Source organism: Drosophila elegans, unplaced genomic scaffold (assembly GCF_018152505.1).
Source record: "Drosophila elegans isolate 14027-0461.03 unplaced genomic scaffold, ASM1815250v1 contig_767, whole genome shotgun sequence".
Lineage (NCBI taxonomy): Eukaryota > Metazoa > Arthropoda > Insecta > Diptera > Drosophilidae > Drosophila > Drosophila elegans.
The window spans coordinates 769,766-791,734 of NW_024546120.1; the positions used below are offsets into that span (position 1 = coordinate 769,766).

General features: G+C 35.2%; 1 protein-coding gene across 4 annotated transcripts in view; it reads right to left on the bottom strand.

Moving 5' to 3' along the window:
- Positions 1–1,441: 1,441 nt before the first annotated feature.
- LOC108136294 (eukaryotic translation initiation factor 4B) overlaps positions 1,442–21,969 on the bottom strand; it is a 62,864-nt gene continuing 42,336 nt past the window's right edge. For all 4 annotated transcript variants that reach the window (XM_041710113.1, XM_041710116.1, XM_041710114.1 and 1 more), the window contains one exon: positions 1,442–1,563. In XM_041710113.1, coding sequence (XP_041566047.1) covers positions 1,510–1,563 — 54 coding nt within the window. In that variant the 3' untranslated portion in view covers positions 1,442–1,509. The remainder of the gene's footprint in view (positions 1,564–21,969) is intronic.

Below are 21,969 nucleotides of genomic sequence, written 5' to 3' on the forward strand. Positions count from 1 at the left end.
AGTATATTTGTGCAATATCAATCAAATTGGGAACACTAAAGAAGCTATTTAACTGAAGCCTTCTAATCTTCATTAACCAATAATTACGAGTGCTGACCGTGGACGATCCAAAATGATTTTGTTAAATGCTCAAAAAGGACGAAACTTCGTCGGATAGCCTTGTTGGAGGTTTTCATTCCAAGTAAAACTAACGGAGCTAGATACAGCGTTTAAAACGACCGGTGGTGCTACCAGATTGTTGACGTATGAAAAACTTTAAATCGGTTTTCCCGAAAACGTCTTTTTTGAAGTTCATGAACATCAGAAATCAAAATCTACTGAACCGATCCTTTTGAAAACTTTGTTTCTATTTTTAATAACAAATTATCTTTTTTTAAACTAAAATCGCTTTTTTTACTTCAAAGCGTTAAAAAAATAGAAAAAAAATCTCTTTGTGATTACCTCGAAAAATTCATCAGTTTCAAAATTCATATACTTTTTTTTCTGATAGCCCGGTCAAGAGTTATGATGTTCACCGCAAACCTACTTTTTTCAATGCGCCTCCTAAGATGCACGGTCACGGATTTATTTTGTATTATTTTTCTTACATTCTGTTGGGTCAGATTTTTATTTCGTATTCTGTATTACACTAATTCATTCTGATCGGTTGTACGAGCCTTCGGCAATAAAGTTCAGTTGCATATCATCTTTGGAAAAGAACGTTGTGCTCAATCTTAGCAGTATTAGTTGGTTTTCTGTTTTTCAGTACACCCCATCTCTGATTTAAATGAGAGTAAAGCTGTAGAAAACGCTCTATAGTTCACTCTCCATTTTGGCGCCCAATGTGGGGCATGTGTTTGGAAAACTTAAATATATTAATTTTTGAACAATTCTTAAAATTCCAAACGCATTTATCGGAAATTCTCTCATCTATCGTGCCGTTCGTCGCTGTGACTGCAAGCTCATTAACCATCTCGTTCACTCTCGTCAGTGTCGCCACGCTTGCTGCAAGCACACTGTTGCCAAACTTTATCTGGCCAGTCGCTCTTTTCGCATTAGAACTTCGATCGTCAGTACATCAAGATCTGATGGGAACATTAAAACAATGCAAACTCCAACGAACCAATATAAAACGAAATAAAAAACGCATAAAACACTTGTAAATACAAGCGCTGGTGAAGACACTGGACTTTCCTGTGCCTAGTTTAAGCGGCAGCTAGGAATTTTGGAATTATACTTCACGTAAGCTATGGCGGCTCAATCTGAAATTGAAACATTGGATAATAATCATTTGATCACGCAAGCTTCCTCACAGCTGCGGGGCTTACAAGATATCCATGCTGGACGATAGTATGCCTCATCACCGTAAGTGCTAGTCGTATATCAGAATGAAAGGTTTACTTATGCTGTGGCTGCAACTATTAAGAAAGTTCGTTCCCAAGGCGAAAGACAGGTATTAAAATTTGCTTGGGAATTAGGCTATATATGCTCTGTTTATTTTTATTAATTTATAAGAAACATACAAATATTTTATTCAGATCCTTCATCGTCTAGTCCAGAATACTTATTAGAAGACTGCAGAACCTGCAATAATAATAAAATAATGGAGTTTTAAAAACATTGATTAAAATATATGACGAAATTAATATTATTACATATGAAAATACCAATGTCCCCTGTTCAAAATTGTACTATAAATATATTATATTTTTTTAATGCATACACATAGTCGTACCATTTCTATGCAAAAACATCACGATATGAGGTAACATACCATATGTTTTGACAAATGACAACAGGGCAGAAGTCAAACACGAGCTTTGAAAACTTAAAAATACTGTCTTCAGAAATTTTTTTTTACTTCAGTAATTACGCAGTAAATTTAAAATGGTGAGATTACAACTTTAACTTAAAGGGCTTGATAAACAAAAAATAAATAAAACGAAAATAAAAATAAAACAAACAAGATTACTCGATTGCCTCTCTTATGGTTCGCCCTTTTCGCAGTTAGTTCACTACGTAAGAAAGTCTTCAAAGCCGAATGATGATAAGCCGATATTCGCAACAGGGTATACAATGCACGTAATTGCCGCCCAATGCTTACGTCTAAAAAAAGATGTGCTTCAGAAATTTCCGATCAAAATCGACAAAATACAAAAGTTAAAGGCCTTTACATAGAGCATCGTCGAGCAGCAGCCGAGCGCGCTTTAACGCGTTTTTTCAGAAACACGTTTTCGGACCTAACGGAAGTGATTGAAGGCGCTGGAATGAATCTAATCGTCAATAATTGTTCTTTTTTAATATTCATTTTTTTTAAGAACTAGGACCAGCCAATGTTGCCGCGAATAAACAGAACAAGTGTGTTTGTAGATTAAATAATAAGTGCTATTTAAATTCGAAAAACTGCGACTGACTAACTGACAAAAGAAAGAAGCGCGCATCTCTTTATCTCTTTCGGCTATAAACATGCCGTTACTTTACTTAACATATGGTCTCTTATGGAACATAAGGAATAGTTCATATTATTTAAATTTGTTGCCTTGTACATTATATACTTTCAACACGCCCTCTCAAAGTAATAAGTTTATAATTGATAAATTCCTAACGCACTGATGCAGACTTGGTGTTTGTTTTGGCTAAGACCTTTAGTCAAAACGTAGGCTGGCTTGTGTTCGGTTGGCATGTATTTGATTATGATTTGGTTAACGCAATTTCTCTGCTTTTATTGAATATGGTGATGGCGCACATCAACGTGTTTCGTGCGCGGGGGCAGCCAAATCCTGATACTAGTTTTTGGGAGCTTTGGTTGTCGTTGTAAGAACGGACAGTGCCACATTTTCGCATAATGTTGGTAAATTGCTTCGGATATCGCAAGGTAATCCGATTCCGTACTTGAAAGTGTTACCGTTCGCTGTTTTCATGCCTGTCGCTAAGGTTTGCTCCGCAGTCAGCGTCAGTAACGCCGTATAGATCCTCCTTACTCATATTCAAAGATATAACAAGCCCAATCGTTTAGTTCCGGGTAGGTACCGTAGAACGCGTTTTGCTGGATTCCAGTACTCCCCAATGATATTTAAGTTGAACTGACTAAGGAAACTGACAGCAAATGTGATATCCTGACGAGTGGAAACTAAAAGAAACATTAAAGCACCGATTAAGTTCTGATAAGGATACTTTCTCATTTCCGATTCGTCAGCTACGTCTGGGTCGCTTTAGATTGCTCTTGGCATCGACGGGGGTTAATGCAAACTCGTCCATGTCAAATCTGTTTAGCAGCTTGTTTATGTACTGCTCCAGCGAGATAAATATACGATTGTCTTTTAGGTTTTGCCGGAACTCCATACCTAGGCAGGGGCTGACTTCGCCTTCCTTTTATTTCAAATGCTTCGGCCAGACTCAATTCCGTTTCGGCAAGGAAAAAGTCGTCGACTTATAAAGTAACTAGGAGCATTTTTTCTTCTTGTCGTTTTACGAATTAACATGGATCCTCCTTCCATGTTGCCTTCCGTAAGATGCACACAGGATTTTGAAATGTGTTTGCATTTTTTATCCAGTTCTTCACTGTGTAGTAAATCTGTGTAGTAAATCATCTCCTATTAATACGCCAATTTCCTTTATCTTTATCACGGCATCAAACAGCTCCTTTATGTGCTCTCGTATATTACCACCTTCACACAGGCGTGACAATACCACTTTCTTCAGAAGCGCTGCTTTTCGCCCCGGACCTCAAGTTAAAAAAGTCTCTTGCAATTTTAACCAACAATGCTTGGGTGTGGGACTTCCCTTGATCAAGGCCAGCTACGATGGACTTACTGATAACAAAATATTTGTCCGAACTTTTTCATCGTACGTTTTCCATACGGCGGAGTCATCAGCTTCTAAAGTTGGGCTAGGTCATCTACATACTGACACAGATCGTTTTCACGAGTACTACACGCACTTGCAACTGCACTGGCTACTATTAGCGAGTGAATAAGCTAAGACTGGCTACAAGTGAAGTGTTTTATGGTCGCATGGGTATATGACCAGGGCCCATAACCTGTTGCAGCGAATAGACAAAACACGTGTAACAAGTGCGTTTTATTAATATGGGTATATATTACTATAACCGATTTACATCTTGCGCGAGACATTTCCGACTTTATTAAGTATATATATTCTTGATCTGCATCACTGGCAGAGTCTATCTAGCCACCTTGCCGTTTCGAGTCTTACATATTCTCCAACTACAAGTGGGGGAGGACAAAATTGTGTTGCTACAGCTCAAAAATCATTTAGAAACGGTTTACAATGGTCTTAAATTAATGGTCAGGGGAGATGAAATAAATATACAAGGGTATTATAGCCCCGAAAAAACACTTTTCCACAAAAGTCAACTAGATAACCTAAGTGCGTTGAATGGAAATAGGATAAAGCCAGCTGAAATAAGCTATACAGTTCTTCTTTCAAAAACCAGATTGCCAAAAAACTAATAAAAGGCATAAACCGCAACAGCAGCCAGAACGATAACCTCACGATTATAATAATTTTAGGCAGAGTAGCATATAATAAATCTACTATATAAATAAAGCTACCAAATAAGCGGAACTTTGACCAATATGAAACGCACTTGCAAGGGGATGTGCAAGCGTGACCACGAAACCCATAGTCTAAGCGCAAAGATAACTAACTACAGTTCATATCAAAATTATAAGACAGTTAGATTTTTTTTGAGATATTTTATATAATTTGGTTTGATAAGTGGTGGAAAACTAGTCTGAAAATTGTTAAAAAATAAATTAGACATGTGTTTAAGTTGGTTTTAGTTTATTATTTTACCGTTTATACATTTTGTTTAACAAAAATGAAAAAAAATCTAATTTTTAACCTTATCATAATTATAAGACACTTTTGATTTTTTTTTGGTTATGATGTAGGAAATAAGAAACTATAAATATAAATATATATGTACTATAAGAAAACAACATTTTAATAGTTTATGGCAGAACCTTGACAAATACCAACATCAAAAATTCGTTTTTTCATTGAATTTATGAGGTTTTTCAAATTAACTTGGTTCAAGTTGGATCCATTCAGATAAAATAATTGTTTTAAGGTCCTAAACGCGCTCATACTTGGCATTATCTTTATAAGCTCGCCTTGCTAGTACTCCCCACATGTTTTCTATAGGGTTCAGATCCGGAGAGCACGCTGTCCAGTCCATAACTTCGACAGAACAATCTCGCGAAAACTGTGTGGTTGGACGGCTAGTATGGATTCGGGCTTTGTTCTGCATAAATATATGCGGCTTTTCCCGATTTTTCCATCAAATATGGAAGCAGGCTATTGTTCAGTACCCGAATGTACTCACTGCTGTTCGTTCTGGAGCTTGTGAAGTGAAAATTAGGAGTTGCAAGCTTATTAAAAGCGCCCCAAACTATGACTTATCCGCCCCGAAATTTCTCCTTGAAAAATTAAGGGGCTCCTTCCTCGAATCTCGCCAATAATGTCTAAATCCATCTGGTCCGTCGAGATTAAATTGTTTTGTTGTTTCGAGGTCATGATGTTGAAAAAAACACAAAATTATTTTAATTTTGGTTATTTGTCAATATATTTCGGTTGCTCTTCAGGACAACTATAAAATAATTACAACGATTTTAATATTTTTAACAAACAGAAAACAATTTACATTTGACATACATTTAATTTACACGTCTGCGTCCGGTGACGTGGAGTTGTTAACAAATTTTTTTTGCATCCGTATGTCTGTAGGTGTTTTTATGATATGTAGCATTACCTTTTATGAAATAAAATGATAAGGGTAATATGAAAGATATGTGTTAAATTGAATTTACTGAGTCCCAGTTAGTATCTTAATTGCGTCTAGCAAAACTAGTGCGAGCGATTTTATGACGCTTAGTAATTTGAGGTATTTGTTTTTAAATTTGTCCTGAGATTTTTAGAGTCCTTCAGACAGCCATTTGAAAGACTTTTCGACGGCTGAGAGCAGCTAGCTGGGAGCACAACACGTTAGAATTACTGGCTTTATGTAATATACGCCTTTTTCGCAGTCAGAAAGTATTGGTTTTCGACCAGTGCTTCGTTTTTGACCATAATTGTCTGGATTCTAGAGAAAATTTGTTGTAACGGTTCGAATTCTACCAATAATTCTAGATATTTAGCTCACATTCAAGCCGAGCCGTTTTCTTGGTCTGTCAAGAGCGTAGAGCGTGGCAATATATGCAAAAAGTATTAAATTTTAATTACAACTCAATTTTAAGAAAAAAAAATTGACACGGTTACAGCAACTCCACTTTTTGCAATGTGTCTTATAATTGTGTTAAGATAGAAACTAGGATAAGTTCGTTATCTTGGTTGGAAACGTAACGGTTCTCTTCCATGCCAGGCCAAAAATAAAAAGTAACGGTATGTTATCGACAAGGACTGCAATCACTTTCGTCATAAATTTTTGTTAAGCCTCTAGTTTAAGGTATCAACAATTTTTCAGGATTTCAATAAGCATTTTGCAAATGTCTTATAATTGTGATATGAACTGTATATTGCCTGGAAGCTAGATTTTGAGGACCTCTACAATTGGCTTTTGGACTACGAGGGAAATAATGTTATGATAGTTGACGACTTGAATCCGAAGATAGGCGAACACCAGATCAATACGGAAAATTCTTTTTCAACGGAGAGCTATATAATGGAGACTCGAAGAGCCTACGATAAAACAAAGAACACCAATGGCCATAAGCGCATTTAACTTTGCGAAACTACAAGTATGGCAATGTTAAACGACAAAACGTGTGTATCTCCACTGGGATGGAAATTTTAATTTTGCACGAGGTTTCCGATCATATGCCTGTTTGTGTTGAAATGGTCTCAGTCTACGAACAACAGTACCCAGAATAAATGGGTCGAATCAAAGGCAGAAATATATAGAAACAAGGTTCTTAGCTGTTTGAGGCAAAGAAGCTAACACTATGAATGCATAGTAAATGAAGTTACGCAGATCATACGGGAAGCAGCACAATCTATACAAACTTCTCGTCAACGTGATTTTAAGCAGGAAGGAGTTGTTAACCAGTGCGAGTGTGCACTAAAGCACGCTTTTGCAAAAAGCGAAGAATTGGCAAACAAATTAAATGGTTCCGCAACCGCAGGATCACTCCATGAACATTTTAAGGGACTACTTCAGTTGTCAAGCAGGACCCAGATCTGTTACACATTACCATACTTGGAAATATATTACCTCCACGAAGCGATAGAACTCAGCGGACTCCAAGCCAAAACCAAATAAAAATCCTGGTTTCGACCGAGTTCCGGCCGAGTTTTTCAACAAAGCTGTTCTAACAAGTTTAAATCGCAGAGAGAATCGTCAATTATGTTGACCCTTGCAGCTATTGCAAAAATTAAATATTCTTTTCATAGTTGCTAGGGCAGTTATATGATATCGTCTATCTAGCCACCTTGCCGTTTCGAGTCTTACATATTCTCCAACTACAAGTGGGGGAGGACAAAATTGTGTTGCTACAGCTCAAAAATCATTTAGAAACGGTTTACAATGGTCTTAAATTAATGGTCAGGGGAGATGAAATAAATATACAAGGGTATTATAGCCCCGAAAAACACTTTTCCACAAAAGTCAACTAGATAACCTAAGTGCGTTGAATGGAAATAGGATAAAGCCAGCTGAAATAAGCTATACAGTTCTTCTTTCAAAAACCAGATTGCCAAAAAACTAATAAAAGGCATAAACCGCAACAGCAGCCAGAACGATAACCTCACGATTATAATAATTTTAGGCAGAGTAGCATATAATAAATCTACTATATAAATAAAGCTACCAAATAAGCGGAACTTTGACCAATATGAAACGCACTTGCAAGGGGATGTGCAAGCGTGACCACGAAACCCATAGTCTAAGCGCAAAGATAACTAACTACAGTTCATATCAAAATTATAAGACAGTTAGATTTTTTTTGAGATATTTTATATAATTTGGTTTGATAAGTGGTGGAAAACTAGTCTGAAAATTGTTAAAAAATAAATTAGACATGTGTTTAAGTTGGTTTTAGTTTATTATTTTACCGTTTATACATTTTGTTTAACAAAAATGAAAAAAAATCTAATTTTTAACCTTATCATAATTATAAGACACTTTTGATTTTTTTTTGGTTATGATGTAGGAAATAAGAAACTATAAATATAAATATATATGTACTATAAGAAAACAACATTTTAATAGTTTATGGCAGAACCTTGACAAATACCAACATCAAAAATTCGTTTTTTCATTGAATTTATGAGGTTTTTCAAATTAACTTGGTTCAAGTTGGATCCATTCAGATAAAATAATTGTTTTAAGGTCCTAAACGCGCTCATACTTGGCATTATCTTTATAAGCTCGCCTTGCTAGTACTCCCCACATGTTTTCTATAGGGTTCAGATCCGGAGAGCACGCTGTCCAGTCCATAACTTCGACAGAACAATCTCGCGAAAACTGTGTGGTTGGACGGCTAGTATGGATTCGGGCTTTGTTCTGCATAAATATATGCGGCTTTTCCCGATTTTTCCATCAAATATGGAAGCAGGCTATTGTTCAGTACCCGAATGTACTCACTGCTGTTCGTTCTGGAGCTTGTGAAGTGAAAATTAGGAGTTGCAAGCTTATTAAAAGCGCCCCAAACTATGACTTATCCGCCCCGAAATTTCTCCTTGAAAAATTAAGGGGCTCCTTCCTCGAATCTCGCCAATAATGTCTAAATCCATCTGGTCCGTCGAGATTAAATTGTTTTGTTGTTTCGAGGTCATGATGTTGAAAAAAACACAAAATTATTTTAATTTTGGTTATTTGTCAATATATTTCGGTTGCTCTTCAGGACAACTATAAAATAATTACAACGATTTTAATATTTTTAACAAACAGAAAACAATTTACATTTGACATACATTTAATTTACACGTCTGCGTCCGGTGACGTGGAGTTGTTAACAAATTTTTTTGCATCCGTATGTCTGTAGGTGTTTTTATGATATGTAGCATTACCTTTTATGAAATAAAATGATAAGGGTAATATGAAAGATATGTGTTAAATTGAATTTACTGAGTCCCAGTTAGTATCTTAATTGCGTCTAGCAAAACTAGTGCGAGCGATTTTATGACGCTTAGTAATTTGAGGTATTTGTTTTTAAATTTGTCCTGAGATTTTTAGAGTCCTTCAGACAGCCATTTGAAAGACTTTTCGACGGCTGAGAGCAGCTAGCTGGGAGCACAACACGTTAGAATTACTGGCTTTATGTAATATACGCCTTTTTTCGCAGTCAGAAAGTATTGGTTTTCGACCAGTGCTTCGTTTTTGACCATAATTGTCTGGATTCTAGAGAAAATTTGTTGTAACGGTTCGAATTCTACCAATAATTCTAGATATTTAGCTCACATTCAAGCCGAGCCGTTTTCTTGGTCTGTCAAGAGCGTAGAGCGTGGCAATATATGCAAAAAGTATTAAATTTTAATTACAACTCAATTTTAAGAAAAAAAAATTGACACGGTTACAGCAACTCCACTTTTTGCAATGTGTCTTATAATTGTGTTAAGATAGAAACTAGGATAAGTTCGTTATCTTGGTTGGAAACGTAACGGTTCTCTTCCATGCCAGGCCAAAAATAAAAAGTAACGGTATGTTATCGACAAGGACTGCAATCACTTTCGTCATAAATTTTTGTTAAGCCTCTAGTTTAAGGTATCAACAATTTTTCAGGATTTCAATAAGCATTTTGCAAATGTCTTATAATTGTGATATGAACTGTATATTGCCTGGAAGCTAGATTTTGAGGACCTCTACAATTGGCTTTTGGACTACGAGGGAAATAATGTTATGATAGTTGACGACTTGAATCCGAAGATAGGCGAACACCAGATCAATACGGAAAATTCTTTTTCAACGGAGAGCTATATAATGGAGACTCGAAGAGCCTACGATAAAACAAAGAACACCAATGGCCATAAGCGCATTTAACTTTGCGAAACTACAAGTATGGCAATGTTAAACGACAAAACGTGTGTATCTCCACTGGGATGGAAATTTTAATTTTGCACGAGGTTTCCGATCATATGCCTGTTTGTGTTGAAATGGTCTCAGTCTACGAACAACAGTACCCAGAATAAATGGGTCGAATCAAAGGCAGAAATATATAGAAACAAGGTTCTTAGCTGTTTGAGGCAAAGAAGCTAACACTATGAATGCATAGTAAATGAAGTTACGCAGATCATACGGGAAGCAGCACAATCTATACAAACTTCTCGTCAACGTGATTTTAAGCAGGAAGGAGTTGTTAACCAGTGCGAGTGTGCACTAAAGCACGCTTTTGCAAAAAGCGAAGAATTGGCAAACAAATTAAATGGTTCCGCAACCGCAGGATCACTCCATGAACATTTTAAGGGACTACTTCAGTTGTCAAGCAGGACCCAGATCTGTTACACATTACCATACTTGGAAATATATTACCTCCACGAAGCGATAGAACTCAGCGGACTCCAAGCCAAAACCAAATAAAAATCCTGGTTTCGACCGAGTTCCGGCCGAGTTTTTCAACAAAGCTGTTCTAACAAGTTTAAATCGCAGAGAGAATCGTCAATTATGTTGACCCTTGCAGCTATTGCAAAAATTAAATATTCTTTTCATAGTTGCTAGGGCAGTTATATGATATCGTCTATCTAGCCACCTTGCCGTTTCGAGTCTTACATATTCTCCAACTACAAGTGGGGGAGGACAAAATTGTGTTGCTACAGCTCAAAAATCATTTAGAAACGGTTTACAATGGTCTTAAATTAATGGTCAGGGGAGATGAAATAAATATACAAGGGTATTATAGCCCCGAAAAAACACTTTTCCACAAAAGTCAACTAGATAACCTAAGTGCGTTGAATGGAAATAGGATAAAGCCAGCTGAAATAAGCTATACAGTTCTTCTTTCAAAAACCAGATTGCCAAAAAACTAATAAAAGGCATAAACCGCAACAGCAGCCAGAACGATAACCTCACGATTATAATAATTTTAGGCAGAGTAGCATATAATAAATCTACTATATAAATAAAGCTACCAAATAAGCGGAACTTTGACCAATATGAAACGCACTTGCAAGGGGATGTGCAAGCGTGACCACGAAACCCATAGTCTAAGCGCAAAGATAACTAACTACAGTTCATATCAAAATTATAAGACAGTTAGATTTTTTTTGAGATATTTTATATAATTTGGTTTGATAAGTGGTGGAAAACTAGTCTGAAAATTGTTAAAAAATAAATTAGACATGTGTTTAAGTTGGTTTTAGTTTATTATTTTACCGTTTATACATTTTGTTTAACAAAAATGAAAAAAAATCTAATTTTTAACCTTATCATAATTATAAGACACTTTTGATTTTTTTTTGGTTATGATGTAGGAAATAAGAAACTATAAATATAAATATATATGTACTATAAGAAAACAACATTTTAATAGTTTATGGCAGAACCTTGACAAATACCAACATCAAAAATTCGTTTTTTCATTGAATTTATGAGGTTTTTCAAATTAACTTGGTTCAAGTTGGATCCATTCAGATAAAATAATTGTTTTAAGGTCCTAAACGCGCTCATACTTGGCATTATCTTTATAAGCTCGCCTTGCTAGTACTCCCCACATGTTTTCTATAGGGTTCAGATCCGGAGAGCACGCTGTCCAGTCCATAACTTCGACAGAACAATCTCGCGAAAACTGTGTGGTTGGACGGCTAGTATGGATTCGGGCTTTGTTCTGCATAAATATATGCGGCTTTTCCCGATTTTTCCATCAAATATGGAAGCAGGCTATTGTTCAGTACCCGAATGTACTCACTGCTGTTCGTTCTGGAGCTTGTGAAGTGAAAATTAGGAGTTGCAAGCTTATTAAAAGCGCCCCAAACTATGACTTATCCGCCCCGAAATTTCTCCTTGAAAAATTAAGGGGCTCCTTCCTCGAATCTCGCCAATAATGTCTAAATCCATCTGGTCCGTCGAGATTAAATTGTTTTGTTGTTTCGAGGTCATGATGTTGAAAAAAACACAAAATTATTTTAATTTTGGTTATTTGTCAATATATTTCGGTTGCTCTTCAGGACAACTATAAAATAATTACAACGATTTTAATATTTTTAACAAACAGAAAACAATTTACATTTGACATACATTTAATTTACACGTCTGCGTCCGGTGACGTGGAGTTGTTAACAAATTTTTTTGCATCCGTATGTCTGTAGGTGTTTTTATGATATGTAGCATTACCTTTTATGAAATAAAATGATAAGGGTAATATGAAAGATATGTGTTAAATTGAATTTACTGAGTCCCAGTTAGTATCTTAATTGCGTCTAGCAAAACTAGTGCGAGCGATTTTATGACGCTTAGTAATTTGAGGTATTTGTTTTTAAATTTGTCCTGAGATTTTTAGAGTCCTTCAGACAGCCATTTGAAAGACTTTTCGACGGCTGAGAGCAGCTAGCTGGGAGCACAACACGTTAGAATTACTGGCTTTATGTAATATACGCCTTTTTTCGCAGTCAGAAAGTATTGGTTTTCGACCAGTGCTTCGTTTTTGACCATAATTGTCTGGATTCTAGAGAAAATTTGTTGTAACGGTTCGAATTCTACCAATAATTCTAGATATTTAGCTCACATTCAAGCCGAGCCGTTTTCTTGGTCTGTCAAGAGCGTAGAGCGTGGCAATATATGCAAAAAGTATTAAATTTTAATTACAACTCAATTTTAAGAAAAAAAAATTGACACGGTTACAGCAACTCCACTTTTTGCAATGTGTCTTATAATTGTGTTAAGATAGAAACTAGGATAAGTTCGTTATCTTGGTTGGAAACGTAACGGTTCTCTTCCATGCCAGGCCAAAAATAAAAAGTAACGGTATGTTATCGACAAGGACTGCAATCACTTTCGTCATAAATTTTTGTTAAGCCTCTAGTTTAAGGTATCAACAATTTTTCAGGATTTCAATAAGCATTTTGCAAATGTCTTATAATTGTGATATGAACTGTATATTGCCTGGAAGCTAGATTTTGAGGACCTCTACAATTGGCTTTTGGACTACGAGGGAAATAATGTTATGATAGTTGACGACTTGAATCCGAAGATAGGCGAACACCAGATCAATACGGAAAATTCTTTTTCAACGGAGAGCTATATAATGGAGACTCGAAGAGCCTACGATAAAACAAAGAACACCAATGGCCATAAGCGCATTTAACTTTGCGAAACTACAAGTATGGCAATGTTAAACGACAAAACGTGTGTATCTCCACTGGGATGGAAATTTTAATTTTGCACGAGGTTTCCGATCATATGCCTGTTTGTGTTGAAATGGTCTCAGTCTACGAACAACAGTACCCAGAATAAATGGGTCGAATCAAAGGCAGAAATATATAGAAACAAGGTTCTTAGCTGTTTGAGGCAAAGAAGCTAACACTATGAATGCATAGTAAATGAAGTTACGCAGATCATACGGGAAGCAGCACAATCTATACAAACTTCTCGTCAACGTGATTTTAAGCAGGAAGGAGTTGTTAACCAGTGCGAGTGTGCACTAAAGCACGCTTTTGCAAAAAGCGAAGAATTGGCAAACAAATTAAATGGTTCCGCAACCGCAGGATCACTCCATGAACATTTTAAGGGACTACTTCAGTTGTCAAGCAGGACCCAGATCTGTTACACATTACCATACTTGGAAATATATTACCTCCACGAAGCGATAGAACTCAGCGGACTCCAAGCCAAAACCAAATAAAAATCCTGGTTTCGACCGAGTTCCGGCCGAGTTTTTCAACAAAGCTGTTCTAACAAGTTTAAATCGCAGAGAGAATCGTCAATTATGTTGACCCTTGCAGCTATTGCAAAAATTAAATATTCTTGAAAACATTATGTTTATATGTTTATTTATGTATATGTTTAAAAGCATTGGAACTATGATGAGTTGCAGTTCAATTATTCGATAGTTCATAAAATTAACAGCGTAATTCTGAACTGTCAAATAAATAAAGTAATCAAAAGAATTTCAAAAAAAAATTACAAAATAAAAAGGTTGCATTTTTTAAAATATTTTTATTCTTCTCATGGGAGTTTATTTTATAGTCGTCCGATTTTGATGAAATTTAAACCGTAATTCTGAAATATTTAACCATTACTATATCTCGAAGTACTAAAAAAAATTAGAAACAGCAAAGTTACAATTTTTTCATTTATTTTTCCGATCGTTCCTACGGGAGCTATATGCTATAGTCGTCTGATCCGCCTCCTTCTGATTTATATACTACCTGCAATAGAAAGACCACTTTTGGGAAAGTTTCATGAGAGACTAGTTTGCGTAAAAACGGACGGACATGGCTAGACCGATTCGCCTAGTGATGCTGATCAAGAATATATATACTTTATAGGGTCGGAGATGTCTCCTTCGCTGCGTTGCAAACTTCTGACTGAAATTATAATACCCTCTGCAAGGGTATAACAAATTTAAAACAAATTTAACTTTTTTCTTTTGTAATTTTTTTTTTAGAAGTTTTTGTTGGATAATTAATATTTTGACACTTCAGAATTACGCTTTTAATTTTATTAAAATCGGAAAACGATATCATATAACTGCCCTAGCAACTATGAAAAGAATATATAATTTTTGCAATAGCTGCAAGGGTATATGAACTTCGGCTTGCCGAAGTTTACTTCTTTTCTTGTTTTTTAATAAAAATATATAGATTATAAAATATAATTTTGTAGTTTCAAATATTTTTATTAAATAAAAAAATCTACTTCTACTAGTAACTATAGTATTTAATAATAATTAAGTGTAAATGGTTTTCGTTCTTATTACCGTTTAATTTAATGTAGGGGAGGGTGGCCCCATACCGACCCCCTAAATGGCAAAGGCGATAAAGGTGAGAAAAATCAATTTTTCTGTTCAGTTCAAAAATTTACTTTGTAGAGGGATCAGTCGACTATACACTTATCGATTAGTAAGGTAAGTTGGTTGTTTTGAAGTGTTAGATATTCAGGCAAATATGAAACTTCACTTTTTGGACGTACTCAAAAATAGTGGTCCGAAACCGACCTCCACATGGTCCGAAACCGACCCCCCTATTTCTCAGCAGAAAATTGCAATAAAAAGTATGATTTCGAATTTTCATTGTAAGGTGCAAGAAAAATTCAATAACATAAAATAGAATTTAATGATTTTGACGTTTATTAAGAAACATTTTGAAGGTTCTTTCCAGAAAATAAAAATTAATATATGAAATAAAGGGCACTGTAGTCAATTGCTAAAGTCTGAGCAGTCCTCCTTCTCAAAGTAAGTTCGAATGGTCTTCACTCGCGTTGTTTTTCGAAAGCCGCTCGTTGATGACTGTGGTTCCATTTGTCTTTTCGCTTTCTTCTGATGTTTTTGCTGTTTCTGTTGACTTTTCTTTACTGAATCTTGTTTTCTTTTTCTCTTTTCTTGTTTTTCTTGATTTTTCTCTTCTTGTTGCTTTTTTTTCGCATTTCGCATTTTCTCTTGTTCGGCGATTTGTTCTATTTCACTTTAAATTACATATTTTACCTCAAAAACACGCTATGACAAATTACGCTGCCAATAAATGGGGGTCGGTTTCGGACCATCACTTCGCGGTCGGTTTCGGACCACCACGACCTTTTTTAATTAATTGCTCGCCATTATCTAATGACGCAAGGAGCGATGTAACTCTAATAGCGTGAATGAAAGCTAGGACTATCAACAATCAAAATAACTTACCCTCCGATTTTTATGCAGAAAAAAAACACTTTCAGCTCAAGTTCATTGAAGCTCAAAAATGAATGTCACAGGCGTTGAAACAAAACAATCGGGAAAATTGCAGCGAAACAAAAGAAGTCAAAATGGCTATCTATCTCCAAAATGTCTGTGTTATAACAGCTTTTCACCGACGTTACCGACAATTTGGCTAGCATCGCCATCTCTGAGAAACATGGGGGGGTCGGTATGGTACGATGGGTCGGTATGGGACCACTCTCCCCTAATAATTGTTGAAAACGTGTTATGTTGGACCATTTTCATCGCCTTTGCAAACTCTGGTTCTCAACACTTCTTGCGATATGTTTAAACAGTCCTAAGGCAGGAAAACGAAAACTAAAAAACGCCTTTCCCAGTTGTCAGTCAGCGCACATTTAGTGGCGAATTCACAAATGAATAAGGGAAATTTCCTTATAATATTTACTTAATGTTAAAGGGAAATTCGAAAATGTTTTCAAATTCACTACCGAGTGAAAACTGGAACATGCCTGATAGTTAACATGTTAAAATTTTTGGTTTTTATTTTTATAAAAATCGCAAGAGTAAATCCTAAAACTGGTATATAGGTTTAACAAAAGGGAAAGCTAGAGTCGAGTTCCCCGACCAATTAATACCCCTACTCAGCTAATCAATTTCAAAATAAATATTTTTGTTGAATATATCAAAATTACAATTTTTTTATTTTTGTCAGTTTAAAAAATTGTAAGGGCTTATTTTAGGGCCCCATGCATTATTTAAAATGTGTGGGGCAGGTCGTTAGGAAAAACATTTGTTTCGCGACTTTTTGAAAAACTTGATAGTATGGTGGAAAGTCAGAGTGGGACAGCTAAACTTTGCACACTCAGCTGCCTTAACATAGCTGGCCTTTATACAATAGTTTTAAAATTATATTATAACAAAAAATATCTTTTTCACTATTTTTAAAATTTTTGATTAAAACGGTAAAAACTATTTATATTTTTACTTTTTTTTATTATATAACCCGCTCTCGAGATATCTCAACCCTTGATATATAGGACATGGCCCTAATAAGTCTTTTTTAAAAGCTATAAAGCAAAAACTGATGTCCATGAATATTCTCCTAAAAGTATGCATCTTCAATTTGTGACGGAAATCTTCGGCAAGCCGAAGTTTATAAACCATTGCAGCTATTGTTAAGATTAAATATTCTTTACAGCATCTAAATTTCGATTTATATGCATGAATGTTTAAAAACATTGATGCTATGACGATTTTGTTCTTTCATCGTCTTCGATATGATAAACACTGTCACACAAAACAAAAAAAGTTTTAGGTGCACTAAGCGGTAATCTAACAGGTTCCAGACAAATAGGGATGTGAACAGAATATGCGATAAGCGGAAGGACTCTAAAGAATAAGTAGATCAAGTTATATGAAGAGTTCGGGGTAGCTAGGTGTTATTCACTTCCCGTTCTGTACCCTCCCTACCTTGATAGCACGTGAGACTTGGCGGTTATTTTTATTTGAGTTTATTAATGTATTCACATATTTTTTTCATGTAACAGCAGCATTGTATTTTAAACACGGACTTACGTGGTCCAAATTAATCAAAAATTTTCTATTCAAATTCATTACTTCTTAACACAAAGAAGACCCTTAATCACGGGAGGCGGATGCATATTGGTTTAGGGCAGATTTTCTTAGAATAGCGTTGGTAGTATTCATCTCATAACTGATACTATGAATTTGGATTTAAAAGTCCGACGGTATGCTATCATATGCTGAGAAAAACATGCCCTTAAGACGGGTCTTTCAACAAAATTAAGAACCAAAACACACCATAACTCTGGACAAGGCATGGTTTACAGAAAACGAGCTCGAACCCTATGCGTTGGCCAAGCCAGTCTACAGACTTAAATCCGATTGAAAACCTTTGGGACTTAAAACTTCGAAGAAGTTGGAAGAAAAACGATTTTTAATGACGGAGAATTGTTGTACAAAATTTCAGTAGAGACTTGCCGCAAACTTATTTCTAATAACCACAAAAGAATGGTCAAATTCGTATAAAATAATGGTGGCTATACTAATGGATACTAATTATAAATTATTATTTTAGTTTTTCGTTTTGTAGAATTGACAGGCTTTGTAAATTAGTCAGTACATATGTTTCGAACATGAAAGTTTTACACACACAGTATACTATTACACCTGAATTGATGTAGTTATTTTTTTGATCCACCCCATTTTAAATTTATTTAGATTTATTTGATATTTGAATTGAAAAAATTATCAACAATTTTTAAAACCTACTTTGTATCGCAAAAATATAATTAATTCTGACTTTGTTTTTGGTTTATTAAAAAAAATGGCTCGAGACGTTTACTTATTATTTTGACCCGTAGTGAAATCGGATATCATTTAGCCCCTTTATAAACACTTAAAAAAATGGATAACAAAATTATAGCTTCGCTGAATTTGTAATTTTTTATAAGTCAAGATGCTTATATATTTAGAAGCTCCATTTGAAAAAATCATAAAAATTAATAAAATTAAGAGAGAACGCTAGTATGTGCGGCTGCAGCCTGGTTTCGGTTTCTTACATTTTCATTGTCTTCTGCCAATCTAGTTAATCAACGGCTCTTGAGAAAAACTGAATTCCGAGTTTGACGACGACAATATTTACTGTCGCGTCAATAATGAAAATCTTTTTAAAAACAATATGGAACGTTGTTTTTTTTTTTGAGAGTTTTGATTGAATTTTAAGTTGTTTTTAAATTGGTCAATCTTTTCTGACTAGTTCCTAAAGATATGCCGACTTCATAATTCCCCTCTTTTATAAGTTCGCGTCCCTATTGGCAAAAAATATTCACAAGCCTCTTTTGTGGCCAACTACCAAGCTCGTTCGCCATGAACAGAAACAGGGGGTAATCACTTGGTGCGAGGTCCGGACTATACGGTGGATGCAAAAGAACCTTCTATCCAATCAATTGAGTATGGGCACTAACCATACAACATATAGACTGGTCGTTTCATACAATGAATTTGTATTTGTATTTTGAATTTTATTATACAATTTCATCCTAACTCTACAAGTTTGGAACTTATAAGTTAATGCGCTTGTCACTAAGAGTTGCAAATGTTGAATTGTTACATTATACTTAAAACTAATTTTCATAAAAACTAACCTATGTCGGCTTTTTAATTCTACTTTAATTTACGTAACAGTATTTTTAAGGTGTGTGAATAATTTTATCTTGAATTGCGTAGCACTGCTAATATTTTTAAGATGGTTGGGGAGCTGATTCAATGATCGAATAGCATTAATTAGAAATTGTCTTTCGTATGTCAGTGATCTATGCAAGTAAGATTGTTTGCTCTTCTAGAGGATGTAAACTGTAGTTTTTCGAAAAGATACGAAGATTCTTTTTGAAAAATAATTATTGTTAATAATAATTGCAGAAAAATTAAGATTCGCATCTTTATCCAATCATTTAGCGAGATATCGAGTATTTTCTGCGAAAATTCGGAACTCTATGAATACATACACGGCTATGTTATTAAATAGAACTTTATTTTTTTTCCTGATAGTGTCACAGTTTGAATAAACTTCTACTGCATAAAATAGCGCTGGAACAATGCAGATTTTAGCTAAATGTTTATGAGTGGCAGGCAATTTTCAGTTACGGATAATGTCCTTATTGTGCCATATGTTTTCCCTACAGACTTTGTAATATGATCATTCCAGGTAAGAGTTCTGTTGAATGTGAAACCGAAGTTTATAGCTGTATCAACGCACTCAAGTGGCGTGTTATTCATATTCAGTGGCTGCAAATTGTTAAAAATTATATTTCTTTTACTTATGACAAAACATTTTGATTTTGATGGGTTGATCCCAAGTTCAATATTGCCGGCCCACTCATTTACACGTTCTAGTTCTCTGTTACAAACATCTACACATTCATTTATTCTGTTTAAAGAACGACTCACATACATTTGGACATTATCAGCATACAAGTGTACATTACATTCAGATAACGCATTGGGAAAGTCATTAACATATAAGGTAAACAATAAGGGACCAAGCACAGACCCTTGGGGTACACCACGATTAACATTTTCATATGAAGACGAAACGCTAAACAGTACAACAGATTGACGACGATTTTGTAGGTACGAAGACACAAGTTTGACAGAAGTTTTAGAAAACATAAACATATTATGTAGTTTTGCACAAAGGACATTATAGTTTACTGCTTCGAAGGCCTTACTATAGTCCAGTTAATCTAAGAGTGTAACATTGTTTCCTTAGGTCGTCTGCAATTTTTAAAATAGCTGAGGTACAGCTTCTGTTTTTCCTAAGCCCAGACTAATTATAAGTAAGCATTGCATTGTCGGACATAAATTTATTAATTTGATCAGCCATGAGATTCTCAAATACCTTTGATAGGTATGGTCAAATGGGGATGGGTCTGTACTCATTATTTGATTTAGGAATCGGAATTATTTTTGCCGTTTTCCAACAGTCTGGATAAGTAGATTTAGTCAGTACAGTATTAAAGGTATAGGTTATGTGTGCAGGGTTTTTGGCAGCAGAATTTATATAAATTTAGGATTTATGTTGTCAGACCCAGTGGCGCCACTCTTAATTCTTAGTATACTTTGAAGGACATCACACTGATTAACATATATAAACCTAAATCTAATATCTCAGGCAGTTTCAGGTACAAATCGTGGGTTCAGATATTTATTTTCTGTGATTTCAGGTACTGTGCAGTTTAAGAACTTTTTATTTAGTTCATTTACATTTATGCTTGTTCAAGTCGTGGTTTAACTTTACATATTCCTAGGTTTTTAATTATTTTCCATGTCTGAGCAGTGGAAGATGCGTTGTTGAATTTATGGGAATAGAAATTTGTCTTGGCGGTGTCAGTAAGTTTGGTCACTTTTTTTCTCAATGGCTTTAACACTGCGTAAGCTTGAAGTGTTCTGTATCTTCTCCACTTATTGTACGCCCCGTCACTCTTTAATATTGCTTCTTTGATGTTTCTTTGAAACCATGGTTTTTCAGAAAAACGAATAACTTTGCTGCGAACAGGCACGAGACGAGACGGTTTTGTAAAAGGTTAACTTGTTCGTCTACTTCGGAAAGGGAATATATGTCATTCCAATTGCACAAATTAAAGGTGGAGTCCAAAAGGTCATAGTTGATATTTCTAAAGTCCCTAAAAACTGTTGGATGGTCAAGGTATTGTAGGTCATGTTTTGAAAACGATGGGACAATAAGTTGGTCATATGTAGCTACTTTGTCTGTATCAGACACAAAAAATTAATCTAAAAGCGAGTTGTGGGTTTCGGTAAAATGCGTAGGGGCCAAGTTAACCAATTTCATTTCATGCCCTCTGTAAGGTGGGATTCCCTTAAAATATCGCTATTAAAATCCCGTGTTATAATGACGTCTGAATAATTTAACGACACGTCAGGAAGGATGTTTAAAAATTGTTCATAGTCAATCCGACAGTTATGTCGGTATATAGTAGCTTATCAGCATATCTTTGGCATCTAATTTCTATAAATAAGTATTCAATTTCACTAATGGTTGAGTGTTTACATACAAACGTGACACATAATTTTTCACTCACAAATATTGCAACCCCACCCCCATGACTATCACTATCAGAGCGATGCAAATTTTAGCCATCACATTCAACTAAATCATCACATAAATTGGGAACAAACAAAGTTTCAGAAACACATATAACATCTACGCTCGAATTGATAAAGAGGTATCTAATTCTTCAATATTCCGTGTGAGGCTTTGAGCATTTATATGACACACATTAACCCAAGCTCTCTTCGACACAAAAATTTGAAAGCGGAAGGCCCCGGGCGCTCAGCAGCAGACCCCGGCGCTTCGTGTGCATTCGGGTTTTTTGCTGTCTCATTCTCATATTCTCATTTCTAGTCTCTTAGTTTTAAAGCTATCTGCATGAAACTTTTCCAAAAGTTGACTTTCTATTGCAGGTAGAATAAAAGTCGGAACGAGCCGTATCGGACGACTATAGCATATAGGACCAATCGGAAAAAAAATGAAAAAATTGTAACTTTGCTGTTTTTAATTTTTTTTAAGTACTTCCAGATATAGTACTTGTTAAATATTTCAGAATTACGGTTTCAATTTCATCAAAATCGGACGACTATAGCATATAGC